The sequence below is a fragment of the Onthophagus taurus genome, unplaced genomic scaffold (genome assembly GCF_036711975.1).
Source record: "Onthophagus taurus isolate NC unplaced genomic scaffold, IU_Otau_3.0 ScKx7SY_14, whole genome shotgun sequence".
Classification (NCBI taxonomy): domain Eukaryota; kingdom Metazoa; phylum Arthropoda; class Insecta; order Coleoptera; family Scarabaeidae; genus Onthophagus; species Onthophagus taurus.
The window spans coordinates 61,457-85,787 of record NW_027248939.1 but is presented as its reverse complement, the minus strand read 5'-3'; the positions used below and the strand labels follow the sequence as shown (position 1 = coordinate 85,787).

The following is a 24,331-nucleotide window of genomic DNA, read 5'->3' as shown; positions in this document are numbered from 1 at the left end:
CTCAGTTTTAGTTCAAATTTCAAATATTATACAATATTTGTTATTTAAACTAAAATGTGATGGTTCAACCAAAGTAGATAGATCCTTCTGAAATATTGTATAAGACTATAATTTCTCATTTTGAACAACTTTTCTTAATAAAATTTTTCCGTATCATGATCAAAAAGATTACTTTACCTAAACTAAAAATAGTTTTCGATTCATTGTCAAGGCCGCCTTTGTTTTCAAAATATGAAAATATTCTTAAAATTCTCTTCACACCAAGCAGGGCTTAATTCCTTAGCCTCAAAATAAATTTTTCAGTCATTATACCTCTTGTAACATCTATCCTGGGACACACTGTATGATATGTTGGATACAGGTCCAACTTTTGCAATTATTTTTGGATAATGTAGTAATATGTGATGTTTTGGCTTTAAATTAGTGTTAAATAGACTTATGTATAAAGAATGATGTTCCTCTATTAATGATTTTAATAGATCAACTTCATCGTTTCGTATTGTAGTAGCTGTTATAATATCATTAATGTCTAACAATTTTAATTAAAATATCCACACTTTATGATTCTCTGGGATTACATCGCCTATTATAAATCTAAAATTTCGTACAAGGTTTAGCATTTCTGCAGCAGACATAATTATACAGCCTTTCTTCAAATGTTCTTTTGTAATAATTGGGGGAATATTCTTTTCTAAACTGTGGTAAGTGTAATACTTTATTCTGGAATTTAACGTGTCTAGTGAAAAAACTGCGTCATTAATAAATGCGTTTACTATAAGTGCCATATCGTAACGGTAAACTCCATGATCGCTATGATCTGAATACCAATGTATGTTATCGTGTACCATACGTAATGACGATAAAATAACATAAACTAAGTAAAAATAGAGAAATTTAGGGTGTTTGGTTATTGTAAGTTGTCAAAACAAGTCTGAAAAGGGGGATTCACGTCTTCAAAACGAATTCACGTATAGTATCAACGTAAGAAAAAATATATTATTACCTCAAATATATTTATATCGTCCGTTCAAACATAATTTACTCCATTGGAGTAAAATTCTTGTTTACTTCAAATATATTTATTTTTATTCCTGTTGACTCTACCGATTAATTAAATTGAATACAAGTTTCATTAAAACAAAGCTTTGTTTTGAGTATAATATCCGGTCAAGTAAACCTTTCAAGTTTACTCATATTAACCAATAAGTGTTGAAGTAAGTGTTCAGTTCATTCAAAGAATTAAACATTTTTGAAGATATATATATGGTTGATTTGACCAATCTTTTTTTTGTGTGTAAGATCAATAGTTTGGTGGGAATGAAAAACAGAATTCTGAAAATTTGCAATACTAAATTTCAAACTGAAGCTCTTGCTAAACTTAAGAAAGTTTTTATCAATAATGGTTTTCCTTTGAAGATTATCAATAAGGTTCTGCTTTCCAGTTCCACCCTGAGTGATGTTGGTGTGGCTCCTAGTATTTTTGATGCTGTTTCGGTGCAACCTACAAAGTATAGTAAAATTATGAAAATTGATGGTCTTTCTAAAAAATTAATTAATCTCTTAAAAGTATACTTACCTGAAGATAGAAGACTTGTTGAATATTACCCGTTAAAAATTAAGAACTTTTTTTCTAAAGTGAAGGATTCCGACCCTATGTGGCTGAAGTTAGATTCACTCGCCAGACACAGATTCGAATATTTACAGTCGATCAAACAAGTAGTGGTGCTAAAATTTTATTTCAAATATGAACTTCTTTTGTCACCACTTGGGAGCGTTTCACTCTAAAATCACGCTAAGTACTTAAGTTGAACCCTCTAGAACCCCCGTGCACGATCAGAACCCCCGAATTTAGAGATGGGGATGCAGGGTGAGGGTTTAATTTTTGTTAATTTTGTAGAGTAACTTTACGATTTTTTTTCTCATCCCCCGTGGAGTGCTTCACTTTGCAACCACGTTAAATAATTAAGTCGAACCCTCTAGAACCCCCGTGCACGATCAGCACCTCCGAATTTAGAGATGGGGATGCAGGGTGAGGGTTTAATTTTTGTTAATTTTGTAGGGTAACTTTAGGATTTTTTTTCTCATCCCCCGTGGTGTGCTTCACTTTGCAACCACGTTAAATAATTAAGTCGAACCCTCTAAAACCCCCGTGCACGATCAGCACCTAGGAATTTAGAGATGGGGATGCAGGGTGAGGGTTTAATTTTTGTTAATTTTGTAGGGTAACTTTAGGATTTTTTTTCTCATCCCCCGTGGAGTGCTTCACTTTGCAACTACGCTAAATAATTAAGTCGAACCCTCTAGAACCCCCGTGCACGATCAAAACCCCCGAATTTAGAGATGGGGATGCAGGGTGAGGGTTTAATTTTTGTTAATTTTGTAGGGTACCTTTAGGATTTTTTTTCTCATCCCCCGTGGAGTGCTTCACTTTGCAACCACGTTAAATAATTAAGTCGAACCCTCTAGAACCCCCGTGCACGATCAGAACCCCTGAATTTAGAGATGGGGATGCAGGGTGAGGGTTTAATTTTTGTTAATTTTGTAGAGTAACTTTACAATTTTTTTTCTCATCCTCCGTGGAGTGTTTCACTCTGCAACCACGTAAAATAACTCGGAAGGATCCTCTATAAAGCCCGTGCACGAACAACATTTTTGCAAAGTATTGTTATACTCTCAGGGCGAAGTAAGGATTTATTTTTAATTTATTAGGAAATAAAAGAAAATATTGATGAAACAACCATAACGTTGAAACAATGATTTATTTAAAATTTAAAAGCATTGACAATGTATGATGTCTTAACAAATAATAAAATAAACAAATTAATATATTAACAAATAATAAAAGTAACACTTTGAACGTTTACATTCTTGCTGGTACAGAAAAATACAAATATAAGTTAATAACAGTTAAAATATGTTTTTAATATTGGAATGCGACTATGTTCGGCAAAACAAACAATTAAAAAGAAAGGAAGGATGGGAGGCAGCATCAAATGAAATGGTTTTTGGAATATCGGAACAATTGTAGAAATGGTACCAACGATGACACAGGTTACAGTTAATGTATTTTGATACATTGTACAGTCCACAACAAGGACAATATTTCCTTATATCACTAGATTTTTCCAATAAATAATTCTGAAGGAAAATTCTGTGATTTTCGAGATCAAAGTTTTTATGGTTTAAAAACAAATCATGGATTCCACTTTCACCTATGGTGTTAATAAAGAATGTCACAAACACGCCACAGTTTACACTATCCAACTGTTTGGGATTTTTACAGTTTGGTGCCATTTTCCATTCATCCACGTCAATTTGGTTATCAGAATTGTTGAAATTGTTGTAAAGTAAAAAAAACTTTTTTACCATTTTAAAAATTTTGGATTGGGCATTTGTGTGTCCTGGATCAAAAAAATATATTAAGTGGTTAGGTACACTTAAAACAATTAAAGTCCAATGCGAAAAATTAATATTATAAGGAATTAATATGTATCTGTACTTATTGAAGCATTCCGAATAAATTTATAGCTTCAGAGAGGTATTGTTTGAAAACATAAACTGTGTTGAGACTGTGTCAACATAATATATATCAGCAAAATTTTGCAAATATGCAAACGCGAAGGCATCAATACAGGAATCTGATAGCCACCTATCAGCAGTGTCTTTTTTGCTCTCCCTGCATCCTCATCTCTAGATTCGGGGGTTCTGATCATACTCGGGGGGTTCTAGAGGATTCGACTTAATTATTTAGCGTGGTTGCAAAGTGAAGCACTCCACGGGGGATGAGAAAAAAAATCCTAAAGTTACCCTACAAAATTAACAAAAATTAAACCCTCATCCTGCATCCCCATCTCTAAATTCGTGGGTTCTGATCGTGCACGGGGGTTCTAGAGGGTTCGACTTAATTATTTAGCATGGTTGCAAAGTGAAGCACTCCGCGGGGGATGAGAAAAAAAATCCTAAAGTTACCCTACAAAATTAACAAAAATTAAACCCTCACCCTGCATCTCCATCTATAAATTTGGGGGTTCTGATCTTGCACGGGGGTTCTAGAGGGTTTGACTTAATTATTTAGCGTAGTTGCAAAGTGAAGCACCCCCCGGGGGATGAGAAAAAAAATCCTAAAATTACTCTACAAAATTATCAGAAATTAAACCCTCCTCCAGCATCCCCATCTCTAGATACGGGGGTTCTAGAGGGTTCAACTTAAGTACTTAGCGTGATTTTAGAGTGAAACGCTCCCAAGTGGTGAGAAAAGTTCATATTTGAAATAAAATTTTAGGACCACTACTTGTTTGATCGACTGTAAATATTCGAATCTGTGTCTGGCGAGTGAATCTAACTTCAGCCACATTCCGACCCTTTGCTTTGCAAATCGAATGTCATCTATCAGATTGATTGTAAAGATTGTACCGGTTGTTATATTGGTGTTATTGGTCAATGGTTGAAGAGACGTATTAGCTCGCATAAAAGCGATTTTAACACTAAAAAAACTCAATGTGCCTTAGCTAATCATATGGTTACTTGTAATCATAATTTTGACTGTGAAAACCCTGTCATTCTTGACAGTGATGCGAATTACTATAGTAGATTATTTTTGGAAATGTATCAAATCAATTTGAGTGATAATACGGTTAATTTTAAGACGGATACCAGTAATTTAAGTAACATTTACTCTTTTTTATTTCACTGGGATAAAACCAGAAAGGAGATTAATGTAAATCCTACAGATAACGATTCACTAACATTTTAATTTATAATTTGACTTTCAATTTTAATTTGTTTGTTTTAAGTTATTAAATTTTTTTTTCTTTTTGTTTTGTTAAGTTCAAATTTAAAAATTGGCGGTTTTTGTTTATTTTTGTTCATCCGCGTTAGACGTTTGGGATTGGTGGATGATGCGCAGACGCAAAGTTGTTTAACCGGTTCAAAAAAATTGTTTCTCGACGCATTTATCGTTTCATACACGTTTTAAGTTCTTAACTTTCACCCATTTTGTAATGATCAAATGATTGTGGCTTTTTTGGTCTTAATGAGTAGTCAAGAATTGTTTTGATGGACTTCAACTAAACCGATTTAATTTAAGTATGATGTAAGTAAATTTAAAAGTTGTTTTTTCATGTTAGTAACTTCGGTGGTTTTTTCTAGTAATTGCCTGTAGAAGAAACAATAAAGTTTCGAAATATTGCAAGTAATAAGTTAGTTACTTTTTGTGTCTGATCGCCTCACCCACTAATCCTACCGTATTGTCATAAGAATTTTGGTCATTATCATTTTTTCTGGAAGTTCTTCGCCCACGGTTTTTAATTTTGTGTTTATATCTTCTACTTTTGACATAAACGTACTCACCGTGCTGTCGAATTCGAGTATGAAGAATCTTTGCTGTAGGAGGTGTCATACACGGTTTTTAGTTTTGTCCACATTTCCTTTGCTGTGTTACATGATAAAATATGCGTCAATGGTTTTTGCTTTGATCCATCTACAATCTCCAGGTAGTGTTAATGACTTTTTTGAAGGTATAATAATTATGACGAACGAGATTAATAAAATCGATTTAATAGACGTAATTAGTAATTTAAGGGTAATGTTTTATGTTAACATTTCATTTTCTATAACTAAAAATATTTTCCTAGAACCCACCTTAACACAACATAAATAAAACACAGCTTAATCAACAGATCTAATAGATACAATCTGAAAAAAAATGTCCATTAAAAAGTTATTCATAATTTAATTCTTCTCAACTTACATTTTATTACGGAGTTTGTAAATAGAATAATTTTCTGAATGTTCCTTAAATAAGTATTTGGCCGATGTCTTACAATTATTAATATTGTAATTTTCAAATTCTATTCCTTGTAAATGAGCAAGCATAGGAAACATCTTCTTATCATTATCGTCAAGTTTTTCGTTTAATTGTATACAATTGGTGTTATCAAACGACCATTTATTTAGCGTAAAGTGTTGCAAAACATTAAAAGTCTGTAGCAATCGTTTCTGAATGGCAGTCAAGCTTTAATTCATAAAAAATAATTTATCTTACAATGATGTTTATCTATATTTATTTTATAGATACTTACAAAGGTTTCTGCAAAAAAATAATCATTATAAAATCAATGACCAGCGCTGGAATGATATGAAAAAGAATCATATGGATCATGTATAGATAATAAGACTTTGTATAAGTGACTTTGGGGTACCATAAAACTAATTTAAATGGATGTTCCCAGTTATAATCTTCACACCTAGTGAAGTAATCGCTCCAAGTTGGGGTAGTAACGTTACCGATAGTTACGTTAAGCACACTTGGGGAATATCTGTATAAAATATACAGTAGATAGATTCATTATTTTTTAAATATATCTTACACGTTTGTAGCCCGTTCGTATCCGCTAACAATTAAAGTATTTATAGCAACATCAACCGGTATCATTTGTGGAACACTTTTGTCATCAATTAGCCCTATTCTTAAAATTCCTTTTCCAAATGCGTAAAATAAGCTTACTGGTCCATTAAAACTATCTACCCAACCAGCAATAGGTTCTCTTAGTGAAGGCATAACTAAAACGGATTTTTTTAATATCATTTGAATGATACATTATTAGTGTGAAACGAAACGGAATTTTTGGAATAACAATCTTTGTGTTTTTCCCTTATAAAGTTTGTATTCCAAGATTCTCGTTTATGCTTTAATGAAACGTTGTACCCTTACCAATAGATGGTCTTGTTATGATAATGGGAATTTTATCACCCATATCTTTCGCGATAAGTTCGGTAAGCCTTTTGGTGAAAGTGTAAGTATTGGGATGGGGTCCTAATAATCTAAAAACATTTTTTGTTTAATTTCTAATATTATTTTAAATATATGTGCATAAAAATTATGACTTTGTGTTGGGTTTGTCGTAGCCTATTCGTGAATTTTTGTCTTTAGGGAAGTTCTCAATCACTGTAATATCTTAGTCTCTCAATTAGTCTCTTATTATCCGTAATACAGGTGAAAAGTTGACGCTCTCCTCTGAAAGAGATTTTCTTTCTCCTTTTTTGTAAATCGGGTGTATAATTCCGACCCGCCACTACTAAGGAAATTCCTTGCTAAGTTTAATTTGAATCATTTATGGGTAATTCTGCATTTCGGCTATAGTAGTGGATATAAAGGGCGCAACTTTGTTGATATCTGTAACATCTAAATTTACATTATCACTATAACATACACTCTACGTGTATTTGGTTGCCCATTCTTAAAAAAGTGCTGTAATCTAAGTCCTACGTCCATGTCTTATTTCGCATAGTTTCAAGCAATGACTCATTCGCGTTTCTCGTGGTAAGGACTATAACACAGTTCTTTGTTAAAATATGCTAGAGTAGAAAAAAGATTTCCCTTCCACTTGTTCAATTATTAAAATATTATCCGAAATCTGGATATGGGATAGGATATGGGAAATATATGCTGAGGTGAAATTACAAGATATTCTGGAGCGCCCTTGTTCCTGTTTTATCTTTATGAGGTTTTTGAAGATTTAAGTTAAAATTGGGATGTAAAGCGGTAGTGATGCGTAATACATGACATCGTACCCAATTGATGTCAAGGCTCTCCTATCCAATCCCGACTCTCACCGCCTAGTTGGTGCTCTCTGGCAACCTGACCAATCTTGCACAAGATTACAGCAACCAACCCCGGTAGAAAGCAGGGTGTGGCGTTGCGCATATTCCCTGCCATATTGATTTTAATTACTTTTCAAAAATCAAGAAATCGGTTATTGTTGTTTTACGTTACTATGTATAAATTCATTTATTATTATTATTCAATAGACTTCAGCCAAAGGAAGTCAATTTTTCATTTTACAAATACAAAATCAATTTCTAAAAATACTGGTTATATTATTTATAATATGTGAGAAAACCCCACACTGGGTCAGGACTAATGAAAGCGGGAGAAATGCCCCTCCGAAGAAGAGGTGGTTGAGCGTGAGCGCAATAAACTTACGGCGTAAAAAAAGCACTTGTTATGAAACATAAAAATTTGTTGCGGATCCAGGCTGGTTTATAGATCCACCAATAACACCAATTTATGGTTTGCCAAAAATCTATAATATGATCAAGATGATTTTTTATATAACACCATCTATAAATAGCGATGTAAATTTTTGAAAATGTTAAAAGTACGAGCTTGTTTAAACGCCAATTTTTAAAGACGACGCTTCTGATGATGACTCATAGTCGAAACATGTAAAGCAGAATTTTTATAATTAATAAACCAGTGATAAAGTACAGAAACTATAATTGCCATAATTTTCATCTTTAAAGTGAAAAATCTATAAGACTATAACTGTCATGCAAGTGTAGGAAATACTATAAAGAGACAACAGATTAGGAAAACAGAGTAGTCAGCAGTTACAGAACATTTCCATACGAAACGATACCACAAAACAGATTTTGATAACACGAAGATACTTTCCAGAAGCAGCCACTACCACCACAAAATGACCAGAGAAGTCATATTGTCATAAGTCACTTTTAGAAAGGATGAAAATAGCGTGCGAGAAGACCCAATCGATGGTAATTGCTAAAGACCCCATAGAAGCAAATTAGTTTAAAAAAGTAATGACGTATAACTGTTTCGGGGTGAAAACATCCAGCAGCAGGCTGCTGATGGATGAAGTGAGGAATCAGGGAAATAAGACAGCGAGACTATAGGACAGAGCGTAACGTTACGACGTTACTCGTTACTTTGAACTACGGTTCAAAGTAACTAACCAAGACCGGAACCGTAGTTCAAAGTAACGAGTACTTAGTAGAAAAGAAACAGTTAGAAACAAATACTATAATGTATCAGTAAGAAATTTGGGATACGGAGATTCCAAGTTTAACTAGTTACCTGTCAACGTTCGCAATGTTGACAGATTTACCGTTTTTAAAAGTCAAAGAAAAAAGTCAAGATATAAATAAAGGCATAAAACAAGGGGACGTCATCATCAATCATCGGTGTCAAGTCGATTCAGGTCAAACATCGTCAGTAAGATAATAGCGAGTCGTCGTCATCGAGTCGGCGTCAGTAAAAATGAACATCAACGATATCCAAGAGCTTGGCAATAAAACCTTGGAGGACCTTTTAAGGACCATCGCGATGTTACTTCAAGAGAGAAGAAAAACCAAAAACGAAGATGAGGGGTTTTGCCCAGCGATAAGCAAGAAAAAACGAAATATACTACAAGAAGATCTAGAAATCGAAACAAGCAACAGATATTCCCAACTGGGCGACCACGAAGAAGACAACATGGAAGAAGAAGGACACGACGAGGAAGAGGCAGAAAACGAACAAAGAGAGCAGAGGCCAAAAAATAAACTAGAACCGACACAACAAACAGAAAAAAAAATTGGCAACAGCCGTCGCAATAAAGAAACCGAGAGAGAGAATAACAAGAAAATAAACTACGTAAAAGCAAAACTGGTCGCACAGGGAATAAACATAGAACCCACAACCGACGATGATTACAGACAGCTCAAAAAACTATTAGAAGATGAGCAAATTCAGTTCTACACATACGACTTAAGGTCAGAAAAAAAGGTGAAGATAGTAATTAGGGGAGTCATGCACGACACTACCCTAGAGGAAGCAGAAATAGACCTAATGGCACAAGGATACCCAATAACAAAAGTTACCCGCATGAATGGCAAACAGGGTAAACCAGCGCCAATGATTCTTGTCGAAATAAACAAAGAGTACCGCTCTATCTACAACATCACTAAGGTATGCGGAATGGCAGTCAATGTAGAATTGTTACGAACAAAAACAGAGATCATACGGTGCCATTGGTGTCAAGTTTTTGGACACGCACAGAAAAACTGCAACGGCGAATTCAAGTGCATGAAGTGTGGTCAAAGCCATATGACGAAGGACTGCACCAAACCCAAAACTAGTGCTCCGCGATTCGCCAACTGCGGCGATGAACATCTATCCACTTCTATACGATATGCAAAAAATCCAAACATCCCAAACTTAAAAAACTGTCAACACGCACAAGCCAGAGAACAACTTCTGGAACAAGAGAGAGGAGGCCCGTAGAAAGGAAGTGCTCCATAACGAAAGAAATGATGAAAATACGAAACGAAAAGAAACTGAAACAAACGATGACAAAGAACACAACGACAACAACACAAACAATATCACAGACGAACTTAAAAGAACACTGGGCGAGATGTACGCTGAATTTGTCTTTACAAATCCTACAGAAAAACAAATGAAAACATTCCCCGTAAAGACAAAGAAAATAATTTAAATATTCAACCATTAATGAGAGACAACAAATATATAGAATCTTTAAAAATAGCATTCTGGAACGCAAACAGCATGAGTCTGAAAAAAAACGAAACGACTCTCTTCCTGGAAGAACACAAAATTGACATATTACTGGTCTCCGAGACATCACTGAAGCCTTGCAACCGATTCAACATACAAAACTACAAACTCTATCGAAGGGATCGACCTGACGGAAGAAAAGGAAGAGGCACAGCAGTCATCGTCTTAAATCAAATCAAACACGAAGAACTCCCAATCCCGAACATCACACACCTCAACGTAAACGGCATCAAAGTTAATACCAAGAAAGGAGATATTAACATGTTTGCAGCGTACCATCAGAAAAACTAGTAGAAGAATTTAAAAGAATACTTTGCCCAAACAAAGCGACAATCATAGCTGGTGATCTGAACTCCAAGCACCCGGACTGGAACAGCAGCGTCACAAACACACACGCCATAAGATTAAAAAACCTTGCCGGGGAAGTAGACCTACTGGTCATCGGCCCAGAAGAGCCAACTCATATTCGCACAGCAAACAGTTCGGGTGATGTCCTCGACATAACCATCATTAAAAACTTAAATAATAGAATAACAATCAAGACAATAAATGAGCTCTCCTCAGACCACTACCCAGTAGATATGGAAATAGAAATCCAACCAGAAATTCAAAAACAACTAATCAAAACCACCGACTGGAAGAAGTTTAAAGAAACAATAAAAATTAAGAAGACGCAGATCAATTCAACACTAAGCTTAGAAACAGCAATAACAAGCCTTGAAAAAAGGATAGTAGATGCCCTAACAGTATCAACAACAACCAGGACAATAAATCCATGCAAAACTCAACTCTCAGCTGAATTAAAACAGAAATTTGCGGAAAAGAAAAAACTCATAAAAGAATACGTAAGAACAAGAGACCCAAACACCAAGAATAAACTTAATAGAATCATTACGGAAATTCACAAAAGCATTGACAAAATAAACCAAGAAAAGTGGTGCAAGGAAATAAAAGAGCTAACAACGGAGAACCAATCACTTTGGAAGATGACAGCAGCACTAACTGGGAAAAGGAACAAACAGACGATCCCACAACTAAAAACCGAAAACAAAATTGCAACGACAGACGAAAAGAAAGCAAATATCTTTGCTTTCAAAAAACAATTCAGCCCGAACCACATCGTGACGCAGGTAAAGAATCAAGACTTCTACGACTACATAGAAGCAATGACCACTGAACACGAAAACGACACGGATCAAACAATCGAACCTGTCGGAACAGAAGAAATATTTACAACAAATAATCAAAAATCTAAAAAACAGACAAGCATCTGGCATTGAAGGCATAACAAACGAGGCACTAAAGCAACTGCCACCTCACAGCATAGACGAAATAAAAACGATAGCCAACGCAATAATAGAACTTGGATATTTTCCACAAACATGGAAAAAAGCAATCACAAGAGTGATACACAAATAAACAAGCCAAAAGACCAACTAACCTCCTACAGACAGCCTTCTACCAGCAATCTTTCAGCCTTCTATTAGGCTTCTACCAGCAATCAGTAAAGTCATCGAGAAGATATTGCTCAGCAGACTTAAAACTGCCACCAAAGACAACAATGTAATCCCAAACCACCAGTTTGGATTCAGAAATGAACATTCCACCGAACAACAGGTCATCCGGCTGACCGAACATGTAATAGACAGAATGAATGTCAGCAAACACACTGGAGCGATCTTTCTGGATATTGAGAAAGCTTTTGATAAAGTCTGGCACGCAGGCCTAATCTATAAAATAAAGAAAGCAAACATACCACCAAGACTAACTAAAATCATAAGGTCATACCTTCAAAACAGAAAATTCCACGTGAAAATAGAGAATGCAATTTCGGAAGGAACAGAAGTAGAGGCCCACAAGGCTCCGTCCTGGGCCCAACGCTATTCAACATCTATATTTCGGATATTCCAACGCCGACCAATACCGTTTGCAGACGATACCGTAATATACACCACGGCCAGGATGAAATCATTCATTAAAAACCGACTACAAGAAGCCACTGATACCATCATGAAATACATGAATACATGTCATGTTCATACAAGGTCACCAAAAGAAACCCAACCCCGAAAAATCGAAATAAACGGAAAAGAAAGAGAGTGGAAAAGGCATGCTAAATATCTAGGCATCATACTAGACGAAAAAATAAACTTAAACACATAAAAGAAACAAAAAAAGTAAGAGGATTAGCAGCACAACTCTACCCAATCATTAACAGATGCAGTAAATTTAACATAGAGAACAGAATAAATATTTTCAAAGCAATCATCAGAGCCGCGATGTTTCGGGCTATTGATGTCACCATCTGTATAGAGCAGTGAACGGGTTATAGCGTAGTAGTAACATGCTTCTATCGAGCACATCGATGTGCCGCAACGTAACAATACTGGTTGAAAGCTGGCCTATGTAAAATTTGGGGGGTTCTCTGCGGTGCAGCGTTCAATACGTGTTTGGCCGATTGTCCGACTAAAACTCAACCAGTGGCGTGGTATACTATATGTGGCGTGATGTGGTCCATGTGGCCCGAGTCTCTACCGTAAGGCGACGAGCCACCAATGAGTTGCCCGACAACGTCGTGGCTCTGGCAATCATCCTACCAGCGGCCACCTACGGGGGAGCAATATGGAACATAGCCAGCAAAAGTGGATTAAACCAACAACAACGAACGCTTAACAAGATTCTAAGAATGACTATGAATGCAGATAGCTACGTCAGCAATACTCAACTAAAAAAAGAAGCTAACATTAAAGACATGGTAACCTTCATAGAGGAGACTACCGATAAATAAATCAAAAAAATAAAACACCACTACAACGCAGAGATACAAAAAGCAACTCTAACAAACCCAGAAAAACAGACAAAAGAGCCACAGTAATGACGAAACGCAAGAGGGAACCTGAAAACATCGGCTTCAACCCCAAACGACAAAACAATGAACCAACACAAAGAAAGGAAAGAAACCCCACATCAGATGAATCACTCAATCATTCAAAAAAAATTAAAACAAAAAAATGGAAAATAGAGACGAACAGGCAAAAGAGTCAAAACTCGACCCCGAATCAAAAATGAGTTTCAGTCAAGGGGACGGACTTGCTCCGACAAGGTTTAACTTGACCCTTGAATATGTCATATAAATGTCGGAAAAACAAACTCACTAATAAATTAATCCGTACAAATTACAGCAATGTTCCAATGTGGGTTGGACGCGTCAGGACGAGCATCAAAATGGTCGGAGTTTGTTCGAAAACTTATAAGCCCAAATCTTTTTGACGAAACCCTTAACGGGCAACGGTTTTTGGAATATTTAAATGTATTCCTTGCCTACTTTGCTGATAAGAATTGTTTCCCAAACCTCTCGGTCTTACCGCTCCGTACCCTTGTCAGTACACCCGGTATAGAAGGATCGAAGGAACCAATATACAACATAGAATAAGGACCGTGTACAGAAGCTACTTTGCCCTATCAAATGTAGTTCATTCCAAAAGTGTGCATAGACATTCAAAAATTAGAGTCTATAAAACCATCATTAGACCTATACGGTGCTATGGGTGCGAGATATCGATTATGACAGAGAGCGGAAAGAATAAGCTGTAAGTATTTGAAAGAAAAATTCTGACAACAATATTTGGTCCAATAGCGGAGAATGAGATATGGAGAAAGCGATAGAAAGTGGAAGTTAACCATCTGTTCAAGGAAGCCTTGTCTCAGTATTTATCAGGTTGTAAAGTGTGGAATGGGGTGGTCATGAAATACAAATGAGCGAGAATAGGAATAGAAAGCCTAAGAGGTTCTTAAGCACCAGAATGCAAAGCAAGAGACCAAGAAGGATGTCAAGAAAACGATGGGAGGGCGCACAACGATTTATGAGCATCACGACGTGGAAGAAAGTAGCTCTTGACCGGGAGTATGTTAGGCAAAAGATAATGGAGGGCAAGACTCAATTTGGGCTGTGGCGCCTATGGTGAGAGAGAATGAATAATACAAAACAGTTTTATCACAAAATAAGGAATCAAAGGCAAAAAAAGAGGAGCTCAGCATACATTGGCAGACGATTTGGCAGTTTTCCAAACACAAACGCTTTTTGCATATTTTGCAAAAATATAAGCATTTAGTCAAACGTTTTGTTTTATTGACTTTGCAAGATAAATCTTTTCCTTCTCTAGCTATCAGCTTCTAAAGTAAGCACTTAGTTTGACTAATTTTCTTCTTCACATTCTTTTAGGTCTTTTATCACATTTGTCATGTGTTTGATCATTTTTTTCTTAATATTTGATCGGAATGTTTCGCACAATTTGTCATTTATATCAATACTTATTTCCTGTGGGTGTAATAGGTTATGATTTCTAGTGATGGGACGGTATTTTGGAGCGGTATTTTTGAGGAGCGTACCGCTTCCACGCGATTTTAAAATACCCGTTACAGAACGTTACTAATATTACATATTTGTAGTGATGGTTCGGTATTTGAGGAACGATATTTTGGAGCATTATTCTTATGGAACATACTATTCCGGCGCGATTTTTAAAATATCCGATTCCGAACGTTATATTATAACGTTATATAAGACGGTCAGGTTAAACGCCGTTATATTGATATTTGTTTAAGGCTCCCTTAATATCTTCTTTTTTCAATTTTAGGATAGCGTGTAATTTTTTAAAATTATGATATTAGGGGTAGGAAATATATAATTTTTTCTAACTTGCTACGAAACCAGCTATGTTTTTGCTCATGGTCACGGTATTTTGGAACGGTATTTTTGTGTAGCGACCGTTCCTGGAGCGCGACACGATTATGAGCGGTATTCCCATCACTAATGATTTCTCCTTTGATGAATCAATTTGATCACAACGCATGCCAGAAAAAAGAATTACATTTCTTTATTCTTTGGTACATAGAAAACAAGAGTGGATTTTTTCCAAATTATGGTTTAAAACGCGTTATTTTCAATAAAAAAATAAAGCCATACAAAATAATACAATACTTACCTAGTTTATTTTTTGAAATAAGCAAATACATACTTTTTTGTAATAGCAACTAAAGATTTCTCATCCATCCATTTAACGAGATCCATAATTTTATAAGGATCAACATCCATAGGATAAATTTTCTCTTCCATGTAATCAATTTCAACGTTACAAAAAGCTGTAGATACGTGGACAAACGCCTAAAATATTTTTTTTAAATAATATCTCCATATTATGCCTTTATAGTACTACTTACTTGTAATATTTTCATATTCATGCATAATTTAAATAGTTGATACGTCGATGTAGTATTAGTTATTACGGCTTCTTTTAGCGGAAGATTCATACGAATAGAAGCGGCAACATGAAATACAATCGATACCTCCTCAATTAACTTTTCCTTATCGATTTCGGACAGATTCAAGTTTTCCATCATAAAATCGCCGCTTATTGCCTCGATTTTATCGTAAGCTTTTTCGTTCACGTTATGAAATGTAAATATCTAAAATTTAATATTTTTTAACTTATTACATTAATTGGAAATTAATGACTTACGATGCCATTCGTTAATTGCTTAACCCTTTCTTGAGGAGTACATCCTTTTTTGGAACGTATAAGAATGTAGATTTTTTTTATATCCGGGAAACTTCGCACTAACTTTTCCAGCAAAACTTTACCCATGTATCCAGTTGCGCCGGTCACTAAAACCGTTTTTCCGGTATAAAATTCAGTAATTGGACTCATTTTGCGGAAATGACAATCTATAAAAGAAAGTAATAAGAGAATGAAGGAAGTTGCAATGTTTTGAACTCTTTATATGAATATTTGGATATAGAAATGTATTTATGCATATTTTAATTACGTATGTAACGAATAAATTATGGGAACAATGACAATGTTGACAATGTATGACTCGCAATTTTGAAGGATGTTAAGTATTTTATTCCTTAACATTAACATCCTTAATACAGAAGGTTCTTAACATTCACCAAATTTGGTTTGTAATGTACTAGGAATTATAATTGTACTAGGAATGTAAAAATGACATATTTTTACTTCATATTTTACTGTTTGAACTCAGTATAACATTTTTCGTATCTCACTTTCGACTTGGTTGGAATAAGTGCTTGCATAGCTTCCTCAGCACTTTCTAGCACGTTTCCAGGAAATTTAACGCCAATCATTTTACAAATTATTGAATCTTTTTGATATTTTTGACACTTAGAATTCATTTAATGTTATGTCAAAAACTTAACGTCACATCGATTTAACCTCACATATTGAACAAATGTACTATTATAAATTTGCATTTAAACGTGAAATGAAATGATAAAACAATTAAATGTTGATTATTTTATGTTTATAATTTGTTCATAACAATAAATTAACAATTAATAGTACCAAATTCTTTGATTGTCGTAGCTGGACGTAAAAGTCTTTTACGTGACAAAAAACTATCGTTCTGACGGTCGCTAAGTACTACGCAAAAGTCAACTTTTAATAGCAGTTTTCGAAAAATGAATTTTTGATTTATTAATGTTCGCATTAAAGTCATAATAATTCATCAAAATGCGAAGGTCAAAATGGTCGCCTGAAACCGATAAATTATTGAACAAACTTCGATATTATGACACATTAAAACCTTAGATGTCTTAAAATCCTGACATCTCGGCTGTAATAAGGCTAGGTGCAAATTAAGCATAAATTGAGACACGTGTGACGCGTGCGACATGACGTAACATGACCGACACGACGCGAACACATGGCTTTCGCAAATTGCCACGCAATTTCTTATGCCTCTCGACCACTAGCAACGCGGTTTTAATTTAGTCTTAAAGTGAACGACGGAAGAAGAAAACTGGAGTTGTTATTAAGCTCTGAATGTGATTCAGACTGGACTCCTGGAGGAGAAGAGGTATTTAATACTCGTTGACGAAAAAAAAAACTGAAATCCCCTAATAACTTTTGCCTATCGAAAAGGAAAATCATGGGCAATTTAAAATGCCCGTGATGTATTCCCAGTGAAGTGTGAATGTCTTCATGATGAGGACATCCCGATGATGTCTTCACCAATTACTTCCGTTTGAACCGAAACCAGTTTACCGAAGTACATGGAATGATTCAACAATTTATTGATGCAGATGGATATACTGCTCAAAAGCCGATAGAGACTGAAGAAAAACTTGGAGTATTACAAGTGTTCACGCACGCTCACAGGGGGAGCTTGTCCGCCCCGCGCCGGTATGATTTGAGTTGGGTCATGCGCGTGCACCGTTACCCCCGATACCTTTTAAAAAAACCGAACAATCACTCTTATCGTTTGACTGTCGGGCGATAAACATCGTTATATATTGTAATTATTACAATAATTTATAAATTACTTCTATAGTGTATATTAAAATTAAAACCACACGAACAACAACAAAGGTAAAAGTAAGATCATTTATTTCTTATTATTTCACCGAATTCAGCACCTTCCTCTTTTCGTTCCCGATTTTTTATCGAGCGAACATTGGTCCTTCGAGCCGGATTCTTATTCCGTTTATTCTTAGGTTCTTGTTCAGCTTCTTCCGCCAGCGTACGTTAGTGGGCCTTCTGGTGATACGATTTTTTATCGTATTAGAATTAGGTGATCCGGACGTACGACGCCGCTGTTCGAGATTTTTCCACTACAATTATCCACGTTACTTCTTTTTTCATTCCTTTCAGCCATTTCGATCCGAACCACATGGTTCACATTTGGTCTCTTGGGGAGTAAACAAGAAGATAAAAACTGGATTTTCTTTATTTTTCAAAATTTTATTAATTCCGTTCCATTTTTCTACACACGTTTTCATTTTATTTATTTTTGCCGATATTCCCTTTGGAATCATCCATCCTATTTTCTTGATTTTCATCAGAATTAATTTTATTTTCCTTTTTGTCATATTCCAGGTGGAATCATTTTCTTTCTATAGAATCCATTTAGTTTTGGAATCATCTACTTTTTATTTTATTACTATCTTTTCTAGAAAAAGGGGATTATCCTTTTCATTTTTTCTGTGCCACTCTTATTTTTTATTTTTTTTTTTCTCGTTAACGATGTCAAAGAAACTCGATAAACTGATCTTGCGTCGTAACACTCTTTTAAGCCGCCTTTCGGAATCGATGATAGCTGGTCGTGATCTTCCCGATGATCCTTTTGAACATGATATTTTTCTTCAAAGAGCCCAAGACTCTGAGGAGATCTACAAAGAATTCAAATTACTACACAATCAAATCATCGGTCTGATAACCGATGAAGACTTTGAAACTCACGATCAAATTCGTAAAGAAGCTGACATTAATTTTTACACCATCAAAGCCCTCGTGCACAAATTAAATCTAGTTTCTCAAAAACTGTCAGAGTCAGCCTCGTCTATTGTAACGCCAAAACTTAATAAATTAATATTACCAATTTTTGATGGCAATCTTAAGAATTGGCCTACATTCTTTGATTTGTTTAGCAGTATGGTCCATGATAATTCTTCTCTCTCTCCCGTGGCAAAACATCAATATTTAATTACGTCCCTGAAAGGTGAGCCTTTTAATTTGTTGAAAGGGCTTCCGGCCACAAATGATAATTACATAATCGCCTACAATACACTTAAAGGGCGTTATCAAAATAAACGCCACTTGGCCACTCTGTATTTTAACGAAATTCTGAGTATTAAGGCTGTTTCCGAAGAGTCTTCTAAATTTTATCGTCTATTAATTGACACATTCAGCGAGAATGTAGAGGGTTTTCGGACCCTTGGTTTTCCTGTAGATGAGTGGGATTTTTTATTATTCAATTTATTACTTCAGAAACTTAATCAATCTACCAAAACTAAGTTTGAAGGAGAACACACGTCTTATGAAATACCCACCTACAAACAACTTATGACATTTTTAGAAAACCAATCAAAGGCTTTTGAATCTGTTTTACTTACTTCTCAAGATAAAACATCTCTCAATCGTCAAAGGCCCCTGTCAAACATTCGTGGAAAGACCGTAATGAGTTTAAACTTTGAAGACAATTCATCAACATCTAAATGCATTTTATGCTCCGATAATCATTCTATTTATCGCTGTTCATCATTTAACTCAAAATCACCATCTGAGCGTCTGGCTCTTGCTCGACAACACAATCTTTGTAGAAACTGCCTTAATTCAAAGCATTCTACCCAAAATTGTCCCTCTTCTCACCGTTGTCGTGTATGTCAACAACACCACCATTCGTTATTGCACTTTGAATCTCAAAAGAGTTCCCCTGTTCATGTTGGCACCACTGATTGTAATCTGAAACATAACTCAATTAATGAAACGAATTCTTATGTCATTTTGCCTATCGCATTTTTGCATATCAGAGACAAATTCGGAAAGTTGCATCCCGTTAGAGCCTTAATTGACTCGGGTAGCATGTCAAATTTCATAACTGACAGGTTATCTAAGAAGCTTCGTCTCCCTCGTACCTTTAATTCTTCTCTAGAAATTAAAGGTCTTAATTCAATGACATCCATTTGTAACAAAGGTTCGGTTAACTGTTTCATCCAACCTTGTCAATCACAAACACCCTCCTTTGAATTTAATGCTATCATAACACCCAACATCTGCTCTGATCAACCGTCATTATCATCCATTATAAGGTCTCATAGTCATTTAAAGGGATTAAAATTCCCTATGGAACATAATTCCAATGTAAGACAAATCGATTTATTATTGGGTGCAGAATTGGTCCCGAAGATACTCACTGGTGGGCGTGTACTTGGGGAATCTAGTGATCCGGTTGCCGTTGATTCCGTCTTCGGGTGGATCGTGATGGGACGTTCAAGTTCCTCTTCTGGAACTTCCATAGCTACATGCTTATCGACAACGGAATCATCTCTCGATCATTCAATTCAACGCTTTTGGGAATTAGAATCAATTCCCAAAGAAGCTTCCTTAACCACAGATGAAAAACAATGCGAACGTCATTTTGTGGAAAATTATAAGCGTACTGTTTCTGGACGCTTTGTCGTGTCATTACCCTTTAAAAATGATAAACAAGTTTTAGGTCACTCTTATCAAATTGCAGTAAAACGTCTTACCTCCTTAGAGTTTCGTCTTTCAAAAAATTCCTTAATGCGTAAAGAGTACGTACAATTCATGAAAGATTATTTGGAGTCTGGTCATATGTCTGCTGTGCCGCCCCCTAAAACGCCGTTATCAGAAGCTTATTATATTCCCCATCATTGTGTCATGCGCACTGACAGTCCTTCTACAAAGTTTCGAGTTGTTTTCGACGCTTCTATGTCAACGTCCAATGGAAAATCTTTAAATGATCTCCTTCATGTAGGACCTAAACTACAACAGGACATTAGTCAAATTTTATTGTTGTTCCGATGTTATCCTTTCGCATTTACCTGCGATATAAAGCAGATGTACAGACAGATCCTTATATCTCCAATGCAAAGGGACTTTCAAAGAATTCTGTGGCGATTCTCTCCAGACAATCCAATACAAGAGTATGTGCTTAATACGGTAACTTATGGCATCTCCTCAGCTCCTTTTCTTGCCCTCAGAACACTTGTAGAATTATCAGACATCTATCATCAGGAATTTCCGAGAGCGTCCAAAGCCCTAAAACATAATATTTATGTTGATGATATTGTAGTTAGTAGTCCAACAATAGAAGAAGCACTAAATTTACAAGAAGAATTAATAGCTTTATTAAAAAAGGGGAAGTTTGAACTCCGTAAATGGGCCAGTAACTGCCCTGAAATTCTAAATCTGGTTTCTGAGTCCGATGTCCAACAACCTATTTCGCTGGACTACGACGAAATCAATTATATAAAGGTTTTGGGTCTCCAATGGGATCCCTGTACAGATGAGTTTAGATATTCATATTCAGCTAGAACGTCAAGTTGCACAAAAAGAAACATCCTTTCTGATGTGGCACGGATTTATGACCCGCTTGGCTTTTTAACTCCCTGTACATTGAAGGCCAAACATTTTATTCAACAATTGTGGCAAATAAAAAGCGATTGGGATGAAATCGCCCCTTCATTGATGGCCTCAAATTGGAATAAATTTAAATCTCAATTGGAACTATTATCTGTAATTCGTTTACCTCGATTAATGATCCCAGACAATTCTAGTTCTCTTCAACTTCACGTCTTTTGCGATGCTTCTCAGGTGGGCTACTGTGCAGTGGCGTATTTGCGTAGCCAATATTCCTCTCAAGTTGTCAGCACTTCCTTTGTTTGTGCCAAATCCCGCGTAGCCCCATTGAAAGTCATATCGGTTCCTCGCCTTGAGCTCTGCGGAGCTACTCTTTTAGCCGATCTGGTTAAGAATGTTCTTGAATATCTATCACCTACAATAAAAATAGATTCTGTTACTGCTTGGACAGACTCTCAGGTAGTGCTAAATTGGATTAATTCCGAACCTTGTACATGGAAAGTGTTCATCGCAAATCGCGTCAGTCATATTCAAGAAATTGTTCCGTCGGAGTCATGGAGATATGTTCCGTCTCTCGAAAATCCTGCTGATTGTGGCTCGCGGGGATTTTATCCTGGTCAATTGTCAACATTTGATTTATGGTGGAAGGGTCCATCTTGGTTGATTGACGACAGCAACAATTGGCCTGCCAATCCAATTCGTAATTTTATTCAAGAAGATATCCTTAAAGAAAAAAGAACGATTACAGTTAATTCTACTGAAACACAACTGTCATTTTTTGATCATTTACTTACCAAATTTTCTTCCTTGTCAAAGGTTAAACGTATCATTGCCTACATGAGGCGGTTTATTACTCAAATTCAACGAAAAAGATCATCTTATTCCATATTATTATCTCCTATTGAACTTCAGAGTGCTCTCTATTCAATTATAAAACATGTACAACATCAACACTTTCCGGATGTATATCAAGCCATCTTAAAAAATCAATTACCTAAAAAACCATTCCATAAGCTGGCTCTATTTATTGACCGAGATGGATTGATGAGGGTGGGTGGACGCTTGAAGAATTCGGACATGCCATTTGAACAGAAACATCCTTTGTTACTTCCAAGTGACTCCCGATTGAGCGAAATGATAATTGAAAAAACCCATCAGTCATTTTTACATCCAGGACTTCGTACTTTACATTGCCTTCTTTTACAACAGTTTTGGATTGTTTCTGCGAGAAAGGTAATATATCGAGTATTATCAAAGTGTATTAAATGTTTTAGAGCCAAACCACGTTCTTATGCTCCAATAATGGCGGACTTACCAAAATACCGAGTTTCAGCACTTAAAGCCTTTTCGGTTGTTGGAATAGATTACGCTGGACCATTTCTTATATCCATGAGACGATGCCGGGGAACCATTTCCGTTAAAGGCTACGTGTGCATATTCGTCTGCTCGGCAACCAAGGCCATCCATCTCGAATTGGTATCGGATATGTCCACAGAGGCTTTCATTGCCTCCCTGAGACGTTTTGTGTCAAGACGGGGTCGCTGTGAGCTCATATTTAGCGACAATGGCACCAATTTTGTGGGGGCAAATCGTAGATTGGAAGAGATGGCGAATACAGCAAAGGTTAAATTGGGTCTTAATTGGCAATTCAACCCCCCATCAGCGCCACATTTTAATGGTTTGGTCGAGGCCGGAGTAAAGTCTGTCAAGACGCACCTAAACCGAGTAATTGGGGATCAGATTCTCACTTTTGAAGAATTATTTACTATACTCACACAGATTGAAGCTGTATTAAATTCACGTCCATTAACAGCTATCAGTTCTGACCCGAATGACTATCAGCCTCTTACACCATTTCATTTTCTTTGTCTAGAACCTTTAAATTCGACTATTCCAGACCCGGACCTTTCTCACTTAAAGTTGAATCGTCTTACCAGGTGGCAACTGTTGCAACGGATGGTACAGGACTTTTGGGGCCGATGGAAGAACGAATATCTTCATACACTCCAGCAACGTCAAAAATGGAATTTGGGCCTTCCGAATTTACGTGTGGGAGATTTGGTAGTCCTGAAGAATGATCAGAAGCCTCCTACACAGTGGTCTCTCGCTCGAATAGATAAAACTCACCCCGGTAAAGACGGCGTCGTCAGAGTTGTTACCGTTCGAACCCATAACAGTCAATTTACAAGGCCGGTGGCTAATATCTGTCCGCTTCCGCTGCCAACCTAAAAAAGAAAAAAATTATTATTTTAATTATATTCAAAATTTATTCATTTTTTGTTATATTATTTTACTTACCTGTAAAAAAAAAATATATATTTGTACTATTTTTTTTTGGTGGGTGGAAAATGTTCACGCACGCTCACAGGGGGAGCTTGTCCGCCCCGCGCCGGTATGATTTGAGTTGGGTCATGCGCGTGCACCGTTACCCCCGATACCTTTTAAAAAACCGAACAATCACTCTTATCGTTTGACTGTCGGGCGATAAACATCGTTATATATTGTAATTATTACAATAATTTATAAATTACTTCTATAGTGTATATTAAAATTAAAACCACAAGAACAACAACAAAGGTAAAAGTAAGATCATTTATTTCTTATTATTTCACCGAATTCAGCACCTTCCTCTTTTCGTTCCCGATTCTTTATCGAGCGAACAGCTCGGGTCGATCGATAGAAGCAGATGGGAGATGAGAAAAGAAGTTGAGAAGCAGAGGTTAGAAGACAATAAGCAAACAGTAAAGACGTATTGTGTTGAAATTAGTTAATCGAATAAAACTTTAATTGTTAATAGAAATAATAAATTAATCAAGAATAAGTGGGGTCTTGGTGATTTATTCAAATAGAATCCTACATATATCTACTTGAAATCCACGAAAATGTTGTATACATCTATGTTCTATTTCCAAGCCTTGCTCAAAATTTGTTCACTAAGAAAAGCTGATTGATTGTTTGTAGTGTTCTTTTTTAAAACCAGCTTGATATTCGTCGATTAAGTTTTCTGCGACAAATTTTCTTGTCTCCATATTTTGGAGAAAAATGAATGCAGTTCATGTGTTCGCCCCCT

The 24,331-nt window shown here is 35.9% G+C and overlaps 2 protein-coding genes across 2 annotated transcripts; one reads left to right on the top strand and one right to left on the bottom strand.

Annotated features, from left to right (window-relative positions):
* Positions 1-5,540: 5,540 nt before the first annotated feature.
* LOC111416601 (fatty acyl-CoA reductase 1-like) lies at positions 5,541-16,367 on the bottom strand. Its single transcript, XM_071200768.1, has 8 exons — positions 15,877-16,367; positions 15,578-15,823; positions 15,376-15,521; positions 6,713-6,822; positions 6,369-6,561; positions 6,081-6,317; positions 5,750-6,013; positions 5,541-5,694 (listed from the first exon to the last, which is right to left on the bottom strand). Exons 1-8 carry the CDS (start codon positions 16,063-16,065, stop codon positions 5,616-5,618), a joined length of 1,464 nt encoding a protein of 487 aa, XP_071056869.1. The 5' UTR covers positions 16,066-16,367; the 3' UTR covers positions 5,541-5,615.
* A 2,035-nt stretch (positions 16,368-18,402) lies between these two features.
* Positions 18,403-23,339, top strand: LOC139432294 (uncharacterized). The gene is made up of 3 exons (XM_071200786.1): positions 18,403-18,701; positions 20,025-22,961; positions 23,159-23,339. The coding sequence occupies exons 1-3, from the start codon at positions 18,403-18,405 to the stop codon at positions 23,337-23,339; spliced, it is 3,417 nt and encodes a 1,138-aa protein (XP_071056887.1).
* The last annotated feature ends 992 nt before the right edge of the window (positions 23,340-24,331 follow it).

Excerpts from the sequence above, each read along its gene's own strand:
- LOC111416601 (XM_071200768.1), bottom strand. The coding sequence starts at position 16,065 with ATGAGTCCAATTACTGAATTTTATACCGGAAAAACGGTTTTAGTGACC. Across the intron at positions 6,562-6,712 it reads CATAACAAGACCATCTATTG|TTATGCCTTCACTAAGAGAA; the intron begins GTAAGGGTACAA and ends AATCCGTTTTAG. Across the intron at positions 5,695-5,749 it reads TACAAACTCCGTAATAAAAT|ATTGTATCTATTAGATCTGT; the intron begins GTAAGTTGAGAA and ends ATTTTTTTTCAG.
- LOC139432294 (XM_071200786.1), top strand. The coding sequence starts at position 18,403 with ATGTCAAAGAAACTCGATAAACTGATCTTGCGTCGTAACACTCTTTTA. Across the intron at positions 18,702-20,024 it reads AATCTAGTTTCTCAAAAACT|ACAAATCGATTTATTATTGG; the intron begins GTCAGAGTCAGC and ends TTCCAATGTAAG. Across the intron at positions 22,962-23,158 it reads TTGGTCGAGGCCGGAGTAAA|ACCCGGACCTTTCTCACTTA; the intron begins GTCTGTCAAGAC and ends CGACTATTCCAG.